Source organism: Accipiter gentilis, chromosome Z, assembly GCF_929443795.1.
Source record: "Accipiter gentilis chromosome Z, bAccGen1.1, whole genome shotgun sequence".
Classification (NCBI taxonomy): domain Eukaryota; kingdom Metazoa; phylum Chordata; class Aves; order Accipitriformes; family Accipitridae; genus Astur; species Astur gentilis.
In genome coordinates, this window is record NC_064919.1 from 62,631,386 (window position 1) to 62,653,382 (window position 21,997).

At 38.3% G+C, this 21,997-nt stretch overlaps 1 protein-coding gene across 2 annotated transcripts in view; it reads right to left on the reverse strand.

The window, feature by feature from the left end:
• Nucleotides 1-21,997, reverse strand: part of ARSB (arylsulfatase B) — a 67,484-nt gene that overhangs the window by 15,213 nt on the left and 30,274 nt on the right. For both annotated transcript variants that reach the window (XM_049794422.1, XM_049794423.1), the window contains exons 5-6: nt 18,953-19,196; nt 10,752-10,822 (exon numbers count right to left, since the gene is read on the reverse strand). In XM_049794422.1, coding sequence (XP_049650379.1) covers nt 10,752-10,822; nt 18,953-19,196 — 315 coding nt within the window. The remainder of the gene's footprint in view (nt 1-10,751; nt 10,823-18,952; nt 19,197-21,997) is intronic.

The following is a 21,997-nucleotide window of genomic DNA, read 5'->3' on the forward strand; positions in this document are numbered from 1 at the left end:
CCAATTCAAAGCTGTACATATTTAATTTTCAGTAAACTGGAAATAAAGGCTCACACCAATAAAATGTTTAACTTACACACTTTTTTAATAAAAATAAAATTAAACTGAAAACTAAGGGTTAAATTCACATGAGGATGTACCTGACAAAATGAGAAGTTTTCTCCCCCTTCCAAAAAATCTAGACCAACACTGGGGATATGTTTCTGGGTTTGGGGGACCCAAATTCATGCCCTGAGCTATCCTGATTGTTACAAAGGGTTTTGAACTGTGAACTCCCATTTTTCAGAAGAGATTTCTCCCCAATGGACTGTATGAAACTCTAGGGTGGAGGTTTTCTCCATATTTTCCATTTCACATCATATAATACATACAAATATTTTGAATGACAACACAGAAAATAAGCCTTTAACTTGGTGATGGGCTATCCAGATGGTTTTGGGTAATTTTGATTTCTGCTCATACCAAATTTGTACATAAAACTTTGAACTTGTATAAGAAAGTAAGCAAAATTAGTGGGTACACCATTTGGAACAGATTCTTAACTTTTTACTATCTTCTAAATTTTAATTCAATGATCTATGTGTTTTTCTACCATCCATTGATGCAAACTATTCTGTAGACACAGAGTGGTTTTCATTTGCAAGCAGTCTGGTCTATAGTTTGATTTGCAGGCTGTCTACAAATACATCCAAATTAGGGACTTTATATTACACCATAAAAACCAGAACAGTACGTGAAAAAAAATCCAGATTTCCTTTGGTATTTCCTAGCTTGGAAGTACCTGGATCTGGGGAGAACAGACAGAAGGGTGCGGGAAGTATTAATGTGGGAACATAAGAACATATAAATACCTTTCAGTATATACCGTTTCTACTGAAGGCCATTTTAGCAATTGGAAAGCTGTACTCTTCACATTGTCCAGCTGCACACATAATAAAAGTAGTATGAATCTATGGATTGGGTCAGAAGTGACACTGGATTTCCATTCTATTTGAATTTCTTTATGTTTTTGGATTAAGCATCAACATGCTTTACTTTAACATGAGATTTTTTTTTTTTCCTCCTAAACATCAGGGAATAATATATTGAACATGGTTCAAGTTTTTAATATATACACTAGACCACAGTGGTTATAGCATTGAGTGCAGTGAAAGCACTACATTTTTCATTTCCACCGATGAATATTAAATCAAGTCCCTTCTAAACAGTCTGAAAATTGTGACTGTCTCTAATGTAGTAATATAATTTATACAGTCCCTAAAATCTTAAACCAGTCAGATGAATCAACCACTCACCTGAAAGATAAGAGTAAGGCTACCTTTTCAAAGAAAATTTTGTTGAAAAATAAAAAAGCAAAAGAACAAAAGGCATGGTTGATATTTTTGCAATTAGGAGACACACTTAGATCTTATGTGTCTTCTATTTATAAACATAAGATCTTTTCAAATGCCTCATTTGTTTGTCAACAACATGAAAACACATGGCCATTCTCCATACATTTATAAACAGAATTGGAGGGGAAGAAGGAGTATTTCTCTCCCCTATAGCTACAGAAGCATAAAAATTCTTGGATACAAATAGATGAGGATTCCCCAGGCAAAACTATCACTTGCCCATAAGCAGAAAATTTTGCACTGTGTTTCACATAAATGCATTAGAAATTTTGTAGATGGTGTTGTACTGGAAATTTATTATTAGCATTTTATACAATGGAAGCTTCCTGACAAAAATTACCTATTGCTGGACTTGATTCTGTGAAGCAGACTGTTGTTTAGTTTTCACTGAGAAATATAAAAGACAAAGCAAGCTCCAGCAGGAGTTTGAAGAAATTCTCCCTATTGCTCTGGCAAAGTGCATATTGTTATCTTGGCATGAATGAAACTCATGTTTCTGCTGCAACTGATTCAGCTCTGGGATCCAGTGCACACCAGGCAGTCAAGCGGGGTATAATCAGTTCTGGCAAAAAGTGCTGATCTCACGTTCGATCCTTTGCAAATTGTCTTAAGGTCTTTATTGATAACTGCTGAAGTTGCACACGTGTTTGTAGGCCTGATGCCTTAATTAACGTGAGACTCCATTAAAATGTGCCGGAAGGAAGGACAAACTTGCTATAGTCACTTTGTGAAGCGCAGATGGCTCTGTGGGCTAACAAGGCCTTTGCATATATGTACTTTTAACTGATTACTCTTTTTTTTGAACTCTGATGTACAGAGCAATTATTTCACCTCAACAAGGAAACTCTGGAAATGTCAAGGGCTCTTCCAGCCTATACTGTGACAATGAATTACTGAAGAAATAAGGGGGTTTCCTACTTCACTGAGGACAGACATTTTGTGACCTTTTGCTGCTTTACGTCAATAATGAGTTTTCTACAAAACTCCAAGTCTTTCTGTTATTTTATTAAAATAAAAACATTTGAGGAATAGCCGTGACCTTAACCTTGGAAGAATGAATAGAATACTGATCTTGAAGAAACAGATGAGCCCTGAGACACTATAACTTCCTTCTGTCATGTTGACAAGGCACAGGGCTGTACCGTAGACAAACTCACCCAGCGAAGCTGACCTATCTTAACTGGCTTAGTTGAATGCTGTGAACATATATATCCACTATTATCCCTTCTAATTTCAGTTTTGTCATAGTAATGTTTGATTCCTTTTTTCCAAAGGAAAGATTTACACTACAACATCATCCTCAGTCTCTTACCTTTCAAAACACATACTCTTCTCAATTTCGACAAGATTAAGCATACAAAAACACTCCCATTCTTGCTTCAGAGTATCCACCTTGATTTTTACAATAGATTGTATCTTTACAAAAAACCCATACCACACAATTGAGTAAAATCCAGAATTACTCATGGCAGAAAAAAATCCCTGTGAACATCAACAAAGTGAAGCATTTATCCAGATTACTACATTCTTATACAATTACAGAATAAAAACTTTAAAGTCATTCTAAAGAAGAGCAAACTTACTAAAACAGGCTACAAGGTCAAACATCACAAAATGAGAGTAAAAGGAAATGCTTGATTTTCACTTTTGACAGAAATATAAGAAAAAAGTAAAAATCTTTTTTTTTCCCCAGGAAACAGATTTGAACTGAATGGAATACTATCTATGAATTACTGAAGACATCAAAGATCATGTTGAGATGGTCTTATATGTGAAACACCCAAAGCCCACTTGCATCACTCTAAGGCAGCAGTGTTCAAGGTAAAGAGAACTGAGCAGTAATACCCTGTGCACAAACTTTAAAACTTTACAGGTTTTCAGCTCAGAGATATTTCATTTGAAAAATCTAATCTAACATTTATGTCAAGACCTGCATAAAAATATAAAATGTTAGTGTTATGGTCAAATAGGTAGAGGATATAATGAAGCATAAAAAAGAAGCAGTACTGAGGGATTTCTGAATTCCAGTCATGATAATGGCATTAGACAGTTTATCAAGTGACTTAACATTTCTAAGTTCTAAAAGAAATTATCTACATCCCAAAGGAAACATGGGGACTAGTATTTATGAGGCTCACCAAATGTGCAATCCCCACACACTTAGTACTGAATACTGCAGTGATGGATGGTTCACGCCAAGATGCAGGCGGGCTAAGAACCAAGGCAATGTATAACCACAGGCCAAACTTCCCGACAGCAAGAGCTACACCCCAGAAACTTCATATAGCCAACAGCCGAAAGAAAAACAACACTTATCTCTGATGTGAATGGCAGCAGAGCTGGCTGGAACAGTGGCCTCCCACTAGGGGAGTGGAGCTGAGCTCTGCCCAAAACTGCCAAACCAGCATGAAAAACACCATGTGAAGTGGTTGAGGGCCATGCACAGCTCCAGGGTCACATGTTGGCAACTCCTGCCTTAGAAACTTACAGGCGGTCATCGCAATTTATGATTTTCTTGTAATGAAAAGAGGACAGAGTCCAGATGGTCAGCATGCATATGTGTAACTTTGCAGAGAAATGGAAATTTGGAGAAGGAAATAACATCTGTCTTCTTCCCCATTCCTGACCATTCTCCCATTCCAGCTGTCACTACGTAAGCTCAGTCAGCTAACCATCTGGTTGGTTTTCTGTACATTTTTGAAGCTGAGAGTGGATTCTGGGTCTTAGCCTGGCACAGACATGGAGTACATTTATCCCATTCGAAGCCCACACAGTACACTCATCCATGCTTACCTACATCTTCTGTTGCTACTGAATAACTTCATTACCAGGGATTGTTCCCCCTCGCCCCCCCCCCCCCTTTTTTTTTTTTTTTAATAATTCTAAACCAGCTAGATCATCAGTAATAAAAGTGGGGAAGAAATCACTTCTGGCCTGTAACGTCTCAGGAATCATCTTTCACCTGGGCAAAATAAGTAATAAATGGGGCCTAAAGGAGTCTAGAGTGTCTATTTCTTAATCAAGATTAATCATTTTGATATAGGTATGGATGTAATATTTAATGCTACAGCCATTTTAATGCAATCTTAATGCCCGTGAATGATACATCAGTCTCAGAACTGAAATGGTTTCTCTATTGTAATATATCATCTGTTCATTCTGCATATAGCAGATGTAGCCCCTTATAAGCAACCATTTATTTTGGCAATTAATAGCACAATATATGAGGTAATGCCTTTTTTCAAATGTCAAGGAGAACGATGTAAAGGTTGATTAATTTTGCTCAAGGCAAATAAAAGTTTGGAGAAAAATCACAAAATGTTTTTACAAGTTCTCTGTCTTGGATGTCTGCCTCTATGAATAGATATCTTCAAAATAAATTGGCTACAATTAGTGGCCTACAATTTTATTATGCCTTTGAAGTTTTAGTCTATGGTTAAGTCTGGAATTTTAAATGAAGGTAAAAGTTTTTTCAGCCTAAAACAGCCCCACCCAACAACATATTTATTTTGAATACATCTTTCTAACTTAAAGAAATCCAAATTCTTTTTGAAGAGAAAGTGATGCCACACGTGCAGTCTACAAGATTTTGTGGAATTCACTAAATTCATTAATAAATTTAGCAAGTCAGATTAAAAAATAATACAGTGTGTACTGACAGATTCTGATTAACAATTCTGAATTAAAGGGTACATTTCCTTTCACCGTGTCATTTAGTCCTGATTCTCAAAATAAAATTGCCTTCTGTGGGATATAAAGTTTCAATACTGCCTCAAGACAGACCATCTAGCAATGACTGTGTGGTCAGAAATATGTTTGGTTTAGCAGTTAGGGGAATTTAGACTTAAATCCAGTTCGTTTTTAATTCAGCTGAATCACCAAAACTTGATGAAATGCCATAAGGCTGTCTAAAGGAAAGCAGATCTTTCACAATGGAAGAGCTGACATCACCGCCACAGCTGCCAAACCATCAACAACTTGGCTTTTTTTTTTTTTTTTTTAAAGACAAAGTCACAAAAATGGGGCAAAACAATTTTGTTTCTTTTTCCTTCCAAGACGGGTAAATCAGATTTCTTATTTATGCAACTTTTAAGTTACTTTATGCATGATATTTGTGCTTTCTTAACCTATACATTACAGAGAAAATGATACTCTGTTTCAGCGTAATTTTAGCTTTCTGTTTTTAATTTTCCTATTTTACTACCAAACTCCCGAAACTAACAGAAAATGTGAACGTTTCAGACCCAAACCTGGAAGACAATAGATCTTTCATACCAATGTCCTGCTTTTACGTAATTGCAAACTCTCCAATAAATTACAAGTCTACACTGAGACCCAGCAATTGAGACATATATTCATGACTTTTGAAAATGATCAACAGGGTGATGAGGAAACAGCCAGAAAGACAAAAGCGACGGCCGTTAGCAGGAGGGAGAGGAGCAACCACCTCCGAGGAGCCTGGGTCCAGCTCCATCCGCAGAGCCCACCGGACCGGTTTAGCACAGCCAGGTCCAACCAGAGGGTGTGTGGTTCCCCACTCCTTCCCCCTGGGGCTCTGGCTCCAGGAGCAGCCAGACAACGCTAGGAGGGTTGGCTCTCCCTCTGCCTCCCCACTGCCAACCACGCAGCCCTATTCGTCCCCGCCTTGCGCTGCCTCTGGCATCCGTCGGCCCCTTCAATGCGCAGATTCAACCTACCTGACAGAGGGAAACCAGGCTAGCGAGTTGGATCCGTCCAGGGAGGTTATCTGAGGAGTGCCAGAACTGATGCAAAATAAGCGTCAAGAGCGTGTGACCAAGAATGGGGAGGGGAGGAAGGAAAGCACATCCCCAGCAGAAGCCTGCTGGATCACTTCATCACATATTATGAAACGGAAACCTCAGGGTTTAATTTCAGACCCAACAGAATCAGTCTCACCTGTCCCCTGAATTTCCTTCTAGTCCCATCCTTTGTGCCAAAATGAGCACTTGGCTATCCAACATACGTCCAAAGGAAAAAAAAAAAGGGGGGGGGGGGGTATTAAAACCTGAACCAACACCCTGACCTGGTTCATAGCCTGGCTCTGTGAGTGGTTTTGGTGACCCACGAGAGACGGGAGCGGTGGTGAGGTGCTGTGGGAGGCAGGATTTCCTCTTTGGCAGCAGCAGCAGCGACCTACCCTAGCTTAAACTTCATGAAACTACTGCCTCTGGCTGAGGTTCCCCAGTGGCCTGAGCTGATCTTAGCTGCTGAGTCCTGCGGCCAGTCCTTCCATCTGCCACCAACCACATATTCCTTGCCCCCCCCCGCACTGCTCCCAGTCATACAGCTACAGGGCAAGTTGATTCAGCTGTCTGATGTGGTAGAAACCTTTCCTCCTCTTTCCCTCTGCCACCCAAAATAGTCTGAAGGCTGATTTGGCAGAAGACTCCTCTCGTTGCCATGTGATTTCCAGATCCAACCCAAGGGGAGGAGGAAAGAATGGGAGAAAGGGAGAGGACAGGCTGGCCATCTCAGCAATAGCTCACCACCAGACTGGCTTCACTAAAGACTAAAACCTACCCACCCCCCCCCCGCTCCTAGTTTTTGAAGATCCCACCCTAGGTTTTCACTCCACCGCCTCCTCCATTACATGACCACAATTGTTGTAGGTCTGCATTGCAAATCAGGTCAGTTCATTGAGAGAAAAACATTGTTTTTAACCCCAACCACTCCACTGGGCTGCCACACGTCAGAGGGAGCCTGCAGGCAAAGTCTGAGGTCAGGGACAGGAACTCCTTTATTAGCACTGAAGACAACAAATGAGGAATGACAGTCTAAAACACTGCAATATGTTTCAGACCACTGGAAAGGTTTGTATTTGAGTGAAGAAAGTCTACCCTCTGAGACAGAAGGTGATTACTTGAAAGAGTCAGTGAAATAAGACTTGTCAGCATTTTTTTGTGAAATGGAACTGCAGACAAACTAGTTTACAGTGTCCTCCCTCTTAATGCTGTTTAGTCTTAATAATAGGACCTAAGTACACTACTTTGATACAAGACTACTTATTTACAACTAGGCATCAGCTCCTGAAAAAAAGGTAAGTAGAAGTTGATCAGTAGCTTCATCAGATCTGCTGGAGTAACCCTGGATGGTGCCCGGAGGTTAGAAACCAGTGCTCAGTCTGAGAACTTGGAAAGTTGTATCATGTTACCCCACGAGTGGTGAACACGCAGGTCAAAGTCAGTTCTAACAGACCACAGCAGCAAAGACGTAGTTAGCTCTGTAATTGAGACAGCATGTCCTACCTTTAACTTAACATTCTGTTGAATACTTGGCTGTAACAGCTGAGTTGACACTAAATTCATTAATGTCTTTTGCACAAATTCTTCCCTGAAGGAATGCTTATTTTGGTGTAAAACATCTGACCAGAACAAAGCTCAGTTTTCCTGTTTCAGTCAAAAAAAAAAATAAAAATCAATGAATCACATGAGACATCCCATCAGTCATGCTACTAAAAATATATAGTACCAGTTTATTCAGACAGAGATGAAGATAAATGCATCCATGAAATAAAAATATTATGCTGAAAGAATGTATATATTATGTGCAAAAGCGCTTAAGAGTTCAGGAGCACTGAACCTGCACTGAGTGGAAGTACAGCAATAACTTAATGCCCTATGTGTGCACAACTACAACAGTACAGTGTCTTCCTTAATAATACTGTGATCAGAACTTGCCTGATTATCCATAACATCCTGAAAGTTTTTTGGTTATGTTTAACAGTATCTTGAGATTTGATTTCCTCTTTGGTCTTCCACAGTACTCTGCAAACCCCGAGATTCAGCTAATCTATATCTTCCAGTCACTATTTTACTTACTAATTCAATTTCTACAAAAAGGAAAGTATTAGTATAATATGACTATTTCACCTGACACAAGATGACTTAGGTGACGTTATTTTTTAAGTTGACTAGGACAAGGGCAAGATGGGCATAAAGAAGGCCAAAGACTACACAGGAGGTGAGAAAGAACCCAGCCAAACATACATATATTTTAGCACCATAGACAAAAGAGTACTCTGATGTCAAAACAGTTTGAACAAGGAAACAATAAACAGTCAAGGAAAGAGCAAGACTCCAGAGTGACACACAGTTTAACACCTTGATAACAGGAATTTAGTATAGGCAGTTTATTTTAAGATGCCTTTTTTTATTTTTTTCAACACAAAGAAAGCCATGATTGCTGAAAATATGAAAGTACTTATATATTCCAAGCTTTGTGACTCCCTAATCTATCTGTAATAGAGACACCAACATCATTTATCTGGATCTTAATTCTAAACTTATTACTCAATTTTCCAAATGAAAAACAGACACTAAGTAGAAATCAGCTGACTTACATACAAATACAGTTACTCCTAATAACTTAGATGGCTAAATAGAAATTCTAATCCTTATATGATAAAGCATAATTTCACTAGCTGGGTCAAAAACAGAATCATAAATAATACAATGACTCATCCTGCAAAGCACAAAACCATTCCAACTTCCAGTTAACTTATAAGAAATTGAGCACATTTCAACAATAGATGAAGTACAAAGAAAGCTGGATTTCTTGTCCCCAGCAGTGGACTATAAATTAGCATGCTCTGTTGCATTAGAAACAGTCCATTAATTAGAAGAACAGTGATCTAAAAAAGCAGTTTAATGTATATTTTGTCATGTATAACAGTGATACATCTTGTCAAACCTATCAGAAATACAATTACTTACGCTCAAATCCTGTAAGAATGGTATCATAAAATCAAAACTGGGAAAAATGTAAGGTATATTAATTTGGAGGTCAACTCTACCTGTTGCTGACCAAAACTGCTATTAAGGGAGAAAGTAAAACAGGTGGCACAAAGTAACTTGCCAAAATTATAGGCCTTTGCTGAGAAGAGACTATATGGCGCATAAGGACACATGGGTGAAGAGTTACGTATTTGTTTTTAATTACTCCAGTTTTGAAAGGTACATAAAAACATTGTAAATTTACAGGCATGCATACTGCTTCCTCTGTTTGTGATGCTTAAAAGTCACATCTCAACCAGCATAAAAGTTCCACTTACTACAGCTTTGGTCCACCTGCCCCTGTCCCTGCCCACATGTCACGCAATGCACAGGAAAAGTAAGGACATGCTATATGTAGCAAACTGTGAAGTACCATCAGAGTATGGCATCATGGAAGCAATACTGGGAAGTATTTCCTGAGCTTAGGCTCCTGAAAACCTCCTCTGCTCATTCCCCTTCTATTTACACCAGGAATTTGTCTACCCAAACACCTCTGCTGAGTTCAATCACCACAGTTCCCACAAGGAAGAGATGGTCCCTGAAGTATGCCTGAGAATACCACATCAGGGTATAACATCATACAGGAATGCTATGGCTCACTGAGCATCCTTTGAAGGGAAATTGGAGTAGCTATACCTTAATTCCATCAGTATGTAGGAATTATCTGCAGGCAGTGCTGTCCAGCCAGCGCTAGATAGGCACAATGTTGCTTCTTCTGAGAAAAGCATCACAGAACCAGATGTGCATTGCAGAAGGCCACCTTACCCCTTTCCATCCAGTTACTACAGCACATGTACATCTCTGTCTTACAGGCAACAGATCACTGTGCCCACTGCACTATTGCCTCTGCCGGGATTTACTTCTTTATTTAACGAAATACAGAAATGCTACAAAAACACTGGAAAGGACCTGTTCCAATGTTCTGTATGAAAAAAATCTCTGCTTGAAAAGTGTGTAGCCCTTAGCAAACTAATAATGTTGAATCATAAAACAGATGGTGCTTAAAGAGCTATAGAATTGGTGAACTTACGCTCCAATTCACGTGATTATGGCATTAAAGATCCAACCCATGTGATTATGGAACAACACAATCACAAGGCTTGGAAATTCTCAGCTTCTTGCAAACTCAAGTTTTCCATTTGCAAGGTCATATTATATCGATGTATCAAGATGCGGCAGGGCAAGCACTTCATTGGGAGCTACCTGCCAACGTGGAGCACTGAAGACAGGGTTTGGTAGGGTTTTTTGGCAGTGTGCCTCCCTGTGCACCTCAGGCACATGACTGCTCCTCAACATTTCCATGTCCCAAAGTACTTAATTCATCACTCAGCAGTGCTTCAAAGCTCTCTGAAATAGGAAGCGTGTGTTGGTCATGATTCAGTAAGTACTTAAAGCACCTGGGGGGTGATGTTTCTGTATTTTAAAGCTATTTCCTTAAAAGCAGAAGGCATCCTACTCTATTTTGTTTCACCCAGAAGGAAATACTTCACTTAAAGAAAACAAGGAGTGTTCAGAAGATGAACTGTATGTTTAATAAGTCATAAAAAATCAGTAGCATACTCACATGGGGAGTCATCCACAAACATAGGGTCGATGTTATGTAGCAGTTCCACTCTGGGGGAAGGTCTTCCTTCACTAGGAAAAATTTCAAAAGGAAATGTTAATTTCCTTCCACAGCTCATTAGGATTCTGCATGTTTTATTTTAAGGTTTTTTGTCATCCTAATACAGAATGAGCTTGTAACTATAAACTAATTGCTATCAACTTTAATCTGAATGCTCTTTTCCAGCCTAGTAGCAACAGCTTTTACCCCATCAGCCTTCCCTGACTTCACTGGTGTTTACTGAAATTATTCATAAGTTTACAGAGTACAGAATTGGCCCTAAAGCAGGGGTTTACAATAATCAACTTTAAAAATCAAATTTCGCAGCGTAAGCTGGCATCGCGCTTGCTATGCTCTCTGCATACCTGAATGAGTGCTGAAAGCATTTTGGCTGGGTGCCTTAAAAAACACTAGAGGCACTGGCTACCCCTCAAAAACCCCACATTTGATTTGTAATTGAGGTCACAAGGATGATTTAGATATCCTATACATAGGGATGGTGTGGAATAAGCCTCTGAACTTACCCATAATTTTTCTGAGTTGAGTAAATCCCAGTCCTAAAAAACTGAGTAAAAGGAATTTACTCCTTATAAATGGCAACATGAGTAGGAAGACATAATTAGAAAGAACCTTGGCTACATCATGCCACAACAATATTTTATTATTTGACAGTGAACCTAAACCCACATCTTTTTAGAAACTTCTGAATAACTTAAATTGTTTTCTTTTTGTTAAGGAGCTTCATTTGAGACTCAAAAATTCAAACAGGGCCCCTAAACCAGTCGACATTAAGAATAAAAAAATCAGGTAACAGAAAAGTCAGTGGAAGCCTCAAAAATGTTATTTTAATGTATAAAATATATAATTAAACAATATTTACCTGTAATTTAAAATTTCCTGTAACAACTAATTAAAATGAATATTGTTCTATACCATTTCTAGATGCTAAATATTTTGAATAAGTACAAAATTAACAAGGAGGATTGGATGAAAGATTAAATGTGTTCAGATAATACAGCCTTGGAATTAATATAGAAGAAGTACAACAATGAACGTAGAATGTTAGTAATTCAGTGTATAAAAACTGCCACAAAAATGTTTTTCCCAAAAAGTATGTGAAAGGTTAACTCTCTCCCACCTCCCCCACCCCCTAATACCTCTAATAGTCACACTCGTAACTGAGGAGTGCCTGGCCTTATTTAACCAAATTTTATCTAAGATTTAATAGACTCTTACTGTCTCTAGATGCTCCAATTATAGCTGCGGTCAAGTGTGCCTTCTGCCATCTGTTCACAGGTAACAGTAACATGAACCAGTTAGCACAAGTTAAACTAGGATGCTAATTTATAGCATGTAAAGGACTCTGCAGTAACTGCTTGGGAAGATACTCTTATTTTGCAGTTTCTGAGCTGTATCTATATTTTTCAGTATCCTTTTAAAAGAAAGCAAACACTAGTTATGCTAAGTAATCTAGTACCTTCCACCAGGGTCAAATAAAGAATAAAGAAGTAACTTACTCCCATATGCTTCTCCTGTTTATACGTCCAATATTCATACAGTACCACAGTAGGCAGAATGTCAGAACTGAGGATATTCATGCTGTTCAAGCAGACTAGTACTACTATCATGTCATTACAGGTGACTTCCTTTATGGCTTTTAATCTAGAGGGTGGACACTGTCCACTAAACATGGCTATGAATGTTACTGCACAGCTGGTAGAACACAAACAATAAAGATTACACCTGCAGGAATTTAAGTTTTTCATGCTGCAGTTGTCATTTTTATTGAATCCATTTTTTTCTGGGATAGAAAATTGGTATTAGTAACTTGGAAATGTGATTTATATATAATCATGAGATACACTCCCTGAAGCTGATGGCATTACTGCAGTAAGCTCTGTAGCACTATTAACTGGTATTGAACTGTTCGTTCAGTTTGGGTGTTACTCCAGTAGTTGTGTTGCACACAACATGGAGGTTTATAACCAGCATACATTATTCACAAAACGATAGCCAGAGAAAAGAAGATGGCATTGTACATTGAAAAAAGTGGCTGGCTGACAGAAAAGGACACCAGGAAAACAGAAACAAGGCACTGGGGACAAGAAGTAGAGAATTTATGCTTGTAGCAGAGCTCCCTTTTTCCTGTGCCTAAATCTGTCCTCCTTCCCATTTATGGAGCTCCATCCTGACCTTAGTCCCCTCAAAAGACACATCCTGAACAACAGATTCATCTTTTGCATTAGGAATACGGTCTAGGCAACAGAGCTAGAATAAGAAAGCAGTAAGATTCTCTAGGGAATCCTGCCTTCATAGTTTAGTAGCTTCCAGTGTAACCATATCCTACAATGCTCTATTTTAGACTATTTATTTTTAGACTCCAATATTCTGATACATTGCTCCTCTCCCTAAAAATAAGGAACTTTTTCTTTTGTCTAGCTATTATTCTACCTTGTCTGACTGACTATTTAATTAAGCAGTTAAAAGGTACTTTTTAAAAAAAAGTCCTCTAAGAGCACTTTAATGAAGGCATACAGACTAACTTCAAAGCTGGTATGAGAATCAGCTAGTTTATGCTGAGAATGTTACTCTACCTTCTGCTTTGCAAAGTTTTTAAAACATAAATATCTATTACTCCTTACTCCTTAGTGAACATGAACAAATATCTACATATGATCTTTCACTTTTGTTGTTGTTGTTGTTAAGTAGGCAGAAGGTGTCCTTGGGAAACAATCCAAGGTTTTTCAGGGCAAATATGTTTATCTTGCTCAAAAACATCCTCAGTGTCACTCAGAAAAATCTGAGCCTTTATAACCTTCCCATATATTATATTTCTCTGGGTCATATCTGTACATGCTTTCTTAGAGTAATTATATTTCAGATATGCTGGGAATAAACATTTCTCTCAGCTTTACATTGCTCTTTCTTCAGCATTAATTCATACCACAACAATGAAATTTTTTTTCAAACAGGTGTTTAATTCCTAAAATGAATGTAGCCATTTGGCACACAAGAATTCAAGCTCATCTTGCTTCATTTACTTCACCCAATCAATTCTGATATTTCCAACATTACAAAAATACAAAACTGAAACTTGCCCTGCCCTTCCAGTAAAACTGGAAAGCCTATGTTTGCTAACAAGCTTTTAAGAAATAGTACTTATTTTGACTGCATTTTATGCCGAATCTCTCAGTGCCTACCATACTGCTTCATGTGCTCTATCATTTGGTCTTCCATTTTTCTGCTAATGCAAAATAAACTCCTTTTTCTAAGCATAGACACACCAGATATTCAGTACCGAAAACCAAAATATATCAAAACAATGTATGAACCAGTGCAAGTTTCTACATAGGGAAAATTATTTTGCCTAGTGTCTTGATTTCAATAGAGTAGCAAGCATCTGGAGAACAGATGTTTTTTAGAAACGCAAGTGGCTTTTCAGATACTTGCAGTACAGTTTCGATTCCTTGACTGGTTGCATTTTAGTATTGTTTTTTATCAGTTGTTCTTGGTTTTCTCAATTACTGTTTTTGTAAAACATATTAGTGATATTATCGTGTTTTCAGAAATAATTTCTAATCTGTACATGGTTTTAGAGGTTCCAGCTATACTGTTGTGTTACCCCTGGTAATCTGAAGTATTAGAAAAGTGCAATCTACTATGATTTATGTAGAAGGTTTATAGCTGAGATTGGAACCATCTGATGGATATCCAAAAATGGGTTGGTACAGTGATGCTATCCCAAGTTATTTTCAAAAAAAAGTTACAGACACTAAAGGGAAAGTTAAATTTCATTCCAAAGGTAGGGGAGGCAAATAAGTTTTGGGAACTACTGGTTTAAAGATATGCTGCCACAAAATTTTGCATGCAAAAGCTTTTTTGGCGGCCTACTGTAGAAAACTAGCAGAAAGGCCAAGATTGGTATGAACAGAGGAAGACTGGGAAGGTCTGCGTGTGGAGACAACAGCATGAACACAGAACAGGGAAAGGGCTCTTGTAACGGCCTGGGTTAACAACTCCCAGGTTAGCAGGTCAGCAAGACCCCAACATGTCTTGGTCAGTTTCACAGGTCAGGGACACCTGGGACAAAACAGTGAGGGCACCTGGTGACTCACAGCGGTGGGACAGGACAGAAAAGCAGCACCAAAAGGGTACAAAAGAGGCATAACCAGAACGTGTGCATGGTTACCAACCTAAGAAGAAGAACACAGAGGATGTTAGAAGGACTTCATAGCTGGTGTCCCTGGACCTCTGCACCATCACAACACAATCCTGGGCCTAACATCTGGTCACAAGCATCATGGTGCCTGGCTGCCCAATGGATGGGTTGAGAAGCCCTGCCCTGGTGCCTGGCTGCTGGGCAGACTTCTTAGACACACACCTTTTGGTAAGTGAGAGCGTCAGACTGTGAGAGTGCAAGTAAAACCTGCTTTACTTCAGTTGTCTCTTTTAAATAAAATCACATTCCTCTTCCATTAGGTCTCTCATTGAGACAGTGTTCCAACAGGATTTCCTACACTAGTAGGTCAGCAGATCAATTTGGAAAGAGCAAACAAGCTTTTGAGTTCAAAGTCCCTGTCAAAGAGCTTTTAAGTAGCATGCAAATTTTTACTAAAGAAAAGAAGTTCAAACAAACAGAACATGAACATTGTGTTTCCTCAGTTTCATGCATTGTATGAAAGAAACTTAAAAGTACAGCTAGCGAAAAAGAATGCCAAAGAACATACTTTTGTCCACAAGAAAAATGTGCTCCTGCACTTCAGCTTTTCATGCCATTTGCTCCTGATCATTAACTTTATTCTGGTTATTCAAGTCAAAATTAAGTAGAGGAGGCATGAAAGGAACAGGTGGATACACGTGTGGTTTTCAGCACTTCTATTTACTATGAGAACTTATGTTAATGCAATTCCTAATTTGGACTGCCAATCATCTTAAAATCATGACAGAAGGTTCGTATTGGTCCAGGATTTTAGAATTTATACTTACAATTTCAAAATTTATATCTAACTTCTATATTATTTATATCATTATCTATATTTAAAATTATATATTAATATCTAGTTATTTTCAATATTATATTATTTATATTTATTAAATCAATATCATATTAAGAACATGTCCTTTAAATACTGATCACTTATAGGCAGACACGGGAATGAGTCCAATATTTCTGTAACTTCTGAGAGTATCTGCATTGCCCATATATTCTTCTGAATGTCTAAATCAAGGTTCCAAATTTATAACCTTTTTCCTTTTGATTACAGACATGTGAAACAGTAGGCTCAGGATTAAAGTCCACCCAAAAAAAAAAAAAAAAAACCAAAACAAACAAAAAAAACCAAAACCACAGGAAGCATATGCAGCTATTTGTATTAGACTGGACTGAAAAAAAATACAGATGTAACACAGTGATTGGCTATTAATTTTCCTTTTTCAAATTAGGTAGAATCTTAGCAAATATTAATTTCACTCATTATGAGCCATCTGGTCCAAGAAACGCAACATATTTGAACTTTTCCATCAGATGTCACCAAAAGGGCACGGTGCTTTCATTGTTTGCTATCCAATAATCAAGTGACCTTTTGAGTTATGATTGTGAAATTTAATACACTCATTTCTCCTTATTACATGGGAAAATCATGTGAAATTTGACATTTTGGCTGCAAGGTCAGCCAAAGAGCAGCCTATCATTTCACAAAAACTGACTTTTTTCTTCTCCAGACAGAGGCCCTCCAGTTGGCACAACTTAAAATATTGGAGGTCATCTATTCCCTAGCAGTGCTAGTAAACATTGAATTCAGCCCCTCCACAAAGAGATTAAGACTGAAGTGCCAGTAGTGTGCAGGGGATGCACAGCTGTACCTTATCTTCCCCACATATAATTTTCCTCCTGAAGTAACCTGATCCGAAAAGATCAGTCCATGACAAAGAATACCTGGTTGAAGCTAAGCCTGAGAGTGCCAGGAATTCTGCTGGTAGCTGGAAGAAAAGCCTATGGTTTAGGAGTACCCCAGAATGTTGCTAAGTTTTCCCACAGTAACACTGGCATTTAAAGCATTTTACTTCCTCCGGCTGGACAGGAGTCTCTATTCCTTCCTGGCAGTTAATGGTCCCTGGCCTCAATCAGGCACATCCTTATCTTCTTTCACTTGGAAAAGAGCCATGCAGTACACCTGGGCACGAGGCCATGAGATCTCCACAAACTCCAGCTAGTACAGAAAACTACCCCATAGCTCCTCACAAACAGAGGTAGCACTAAGAAAGAAATCAAGCTTAGCTGTTTCAAAACAGGTAATCCTACTAAAGGTACCAACAAAACAATTCTGAACTCAAGATATGGGGTTTGGTTTTAGGGGCGGGGGGAGGGGTGTTGGGTTTGGTTTTTACTTCAAGGTCTACATAGAGCTAACCAGGGACAGGTAGATGGGTTCAACTGTGCCTGCTTTACCTCTCAATTTCTCATCTCAATCCCTAAGCCAAACAACACTCCTGTTCATGCTTGTTTAGGAGCCAACTCCTGTAATTCACATTCTAGGATGCAAAAACACACAAAAATCAGTGTTTATCATAATGCACTATGTAGAAAATTGCAGCAAATTCAGCAATTGCTACATAAATAGCTACATTTCTCCTGCAAGCTGGGGTGGGAACAGTGAGAAGGGGACAAAAGGTTATAATAGACATAATATTATGTTGTCTGACTGCTGTTAAAACAGAACAAAGACTATCAAAAAACCCCAAACACTAATTCTCAAATGAATGGCATGTAGGAAATAGAATTGCTAGTCTTTTTGTTCTGTTTTAGCAGTATTAAAATTTCCATCCTAAATGACCTAAAACAATATTCAAAGACCTACTAAAATAAATATAACTTCTAAGAACATAGACAATAGGATTTAGCCCCATCAATGAATACATTACATGCAGCACAAAAGACGAATGAACAAAGGAATTTAAACTAATGTCACCATGCGATTTTTGCAAAACTAAGGGTTGGTCACAGAAGTTTAAATTTCTGCAGACATTCAGGTTTTAAAGACACTGTAATCCATTTTAGTAGAATAAAAGAACATTAGAATAAAAGAAAAGCTTTGAAAGATGAAGGACTGACTGAGTGTGTCTTGATTGAAGATATTGCAGAGGAGCAACACCAGAGTTTCTTTTGATAGTTTGTTCCACTGAAAATATCACCTTTACCAGTCAATGCCCATTTCACTTATCCTTACGGTCCAGTAATAAGCACACATTGAGATGTGACCAGAGCCCCCAGTATTCCGCATTTGTGATATCATTTTTACTATTCTTTTCCAGAGGAAAACTGTATGGGATTTAACTCATTTTTTAATGCACTGAAGACTCTCCATTATCTGAACTAATGGGGGGGTCTGGGACATCCCAGTTAATCCAGACAGCATGAGAGGTGCACGGAGTGAGAGAGAGACCACCAGAAGTCATTAGCTTGGTGTCAGTGTCAACCCAACTGGAGCTAAGCTGCCTCTTTTTTCCAGCCATCTAAGCATGTCCACACTGTGCTCCTGAGTGCTCCAGCTTGCTTAAATCAGGCACAAGATCATAACCGCTCAGAAACCAAGTCAGGTCTATTTTTGTACTCAACCTCACCGGCTTTTTGAGACACCGGTCAGCATGATACGGACCTACTCAAATGGTTACACTTAGAGCCAGCCTGATAGGTCCTGGACTGAGCTAACAAATCATCAAAGTGGAATCCATGCTCAGCGAGTTTAATGTCTGCGTAGATTTCCCACATGTCCAATTTGAGATGCACACTGCAGAGACACCCAACTGGGCTCTGTAGAGGGCAAGGCCGGGTCCATAAAGTTTACTAACTTGGACTTCATGCTGCGCAAAATCAGTCAACGTGCTTCTGGATCACAGAGCTTTCTTGAAAAAGTATACCATGCACTGTTGTGTCCACACTGATAAATTCAACGTACCAAGTTAAAGCTATATGGAGGTTTTGCATTTGTGACCAGGGTTAATTTGGATAATTCTCTCATGGATAGTAAGGCACTTATGCACTCCCTTTGTTTAGGGAAAGGAACATGTAATATTTCCCCCCTCCTGTTCCAGCTCTGTTTTCTGGGCTGATTAAATCCTTCTCATACCACAATGCTGACTCTGTGATTTGACATGCAATTTACCTGATAGCTTTCCAAACATCAAAGCCATCCAAAGGCTTAGTGCCATTAGTATGTCCTCCAGCAAGGTGCACCAGCGTTGGTAGCCAGTCAGAGATATGGATAAGTGCGTGACTCTCTACACCTTTTTGTTTCAGCAAAGGACTTGCAACAAAGCCCACTCCTCTCACTCCTCCTTCCCAGAGGGTCCATTTTCTTCCTCTCAGTGGCCAGTTATTCCCACCTGCCAAAGTCTGTCCTCCATTATCTGGAAAATATGTAATTAAAAGGAATTATTGGTATGAAAGAAACAGAACAATCCTCCCCACAATAGTTATTCATCCATTTGAAAACATATTTTCACAATACAGGCATGTCATGCAAGTACTTGCATAGCGCTGTTAAGTGTTCATACAACATGTTGCATGTTCAGAGCACGTAACAAACATACGTTAATTCTTGCCAGAGTCTTACAAATTACTACAACAAAAAGTAACTGCTAGGCAGAAATGATACCATACTACAACCAAGCAATTTCAAAAGACTTCAAGAGCAACGTCGACATTGATTCTACATATCAATAGACATCCAAAGCTTCCAGAATCAAAGACCTTAAAAACTTAGTTCAAACTACTTTACAAACCACAAGAAGAGTTGCTATCAATGCCATCATTAGTACCGAGAATACACTGTTTTCCAAAGCAGTATGGTATACTTAAAACAGAAAACTGTTATTCCAGTGTCAGGACAATACCCATACTCCCAGTTTAGACCTATTTTTTTCCTAGATTTTTAGGCAGCCAGACTGATTTGTAATGTCACACAAAGCAGACAGTTTCTCAGGCAGGAGGAGAGAGCCCTTACAAAATGAGTTGAAGCTAGTTAAAATAGTTGAAGTGATTTGGAAATATACTGAATTTATTGTGTTTGGCGAGAACAACATATAAGATGGTTACAGAAAAGGTTGAAATGTGACTACAGTAACTCAGAAATACTTACATCAACTAGAGATAGCTCATGAAACTCTTTAACTGTCTCTGACCAAGCTTCCACACTCAGAATAAAATCCAGATCCCTGAAGTTAACAGAATTAACGATTCTTTGAAGTTACTTTTAGTACTGCTGTAGAGTTGTTCTTGTTCAAACCCATTGTAATGATCTTGGAAGAGTCATTGGTGGCAATTCTTTTAAGCATAATTTTTCTGTATTTTAATGAGGTTAAAATTACTTCAAATAGCAGTTGTTGAACTGACACTCAGTGTAATTTAATGTATTTATATTGTATTTTCTGAGTAAAAAACAGGAATTTGAGGGAAGAAAAAAGTATACATCCAACACCTTACAGAAGAACTGTAGCCACAATACAACAAAATTATCTTCCTTCCGTTTCATTAATTAGGGATCAGTGTAAACCCCCACTGTGAACACCTTTCTAGTGCACACAGAAGACCCTTTTTTTTTTCTACTAAGGAATAACCTAGTGCATGTCTCTGTGAAGACTTTAAAAGGTGGAAGCCTAAGCTAAATGAAGCACTTGGAAAAAACAGTATGATTTGAAAAGTGTAGGCCCAAATAGCTGACAGTAGGGCTGTTGTGTGTCCAGCACTCTTGGGATAAAAATAAATAAATAAATATTTTTATTGTCTTCAATATGAAATGCAGGCAACCAAATACTATCTACCAATGTTTCTTACAGAACAATATTGAGCACTGAGAACTGAGAATGTAAGCAGTTGCTGGTTACAAAAGAAAAAAAAATAAAAATCAGTTTTAACAATTCCTTCTACTAATACTGTCAACAGGAATTCCTGTCAGGGATACTCACGGGACAGAGCTTTCAGTAGCTTTTAACCTTTGGTGGCCTTAGAATAAAATGTATCTACACTACATTAGAGCACAATTTAGACATACAGTGGGATCAAATCTTAATTATGTTAAATATCATCTTCGTAGCACAGGCTACTTACTGTCCTTATCAGTTTAATACTAGCACATGAAATTTTTGGGGGTCCTGAATATCAGCAACGAAGTAGCAAGGAAATTATATAAGTAGACTGTCTTTTTGAAAAATAGAGAAAAGTGTGGATTTCCTGGGTTACAGTCAAATCTGTATTATACTTACTCCTTCTTTACTTTCTGTAGTTGAGTTGAAGACATTCATATTGTGCCAGTTTCATTATACAATAAATTCCCTGAGACAAGTAGTCCATCTAACAGATACCCTGTAAAAACTTTGTGTGATATAAGCATTCACACATAGTACACTAAGTTTAAAAAAAGGGGGAGAACAAAAGTTCTTGTTTTGATAGCTTATCTGATATGTGAATGAAAAAACCCGATGTATGAAACAAGGTTCATCCCACTCATTTTGACTTCTCATTTTCACGTTGCTAGAACATTACGGTTTCCTCCTCCCTCAGGAACTCATGTTCAAGAGACCCTTTCTGCTTAGTTTCTTGACTATGAAGACAGTGTTGAAGGAGGGAAAACGATGGTTTCTGTTTTGATTACTGAAGTTTGTTTCCATTCTAGGTAGGCAGAACAGAGCTATTGTATCACTGGCAGTTTATACATAAGTGATACCATTTTTCAAAGTCATAGAGAACTACTTCCATATGGTCTGAAATATTATCAAGGACTTCAAATATCAACAATTTGTTAAAGAGGAGCAAGTTACATAATAATGAAAGATCATAATGGAGTCTGTACTGACGAAATATTAAGCCAACCACTAAATAATAAAGGTGGGGGAGGGAATAAACAAGAAGCCGCTGATGCATAAAGTATAGACATGGCAGAAAGGCAGACATGAACAACCACTCCCAGACTGTAAATGGGGTTCCAGTCACTCTAACCTACGAGCGTAAGTCTAGACAGCAAGAGACAGAATGGGTACCTGCTGTGTGTGTGTTCAGATAACTATTCCATAAGATACTGTTGTGGATGTATACAATTGATGTTAAAAGCTTCATGGGTTCAGAAAGCCATGGGAGAAGTTAAAGATGAAAAAATAATTGATAGTTCTTACATGAAAAGACATCACCTCTGTCTCAGTAATTTCTTCAGCCA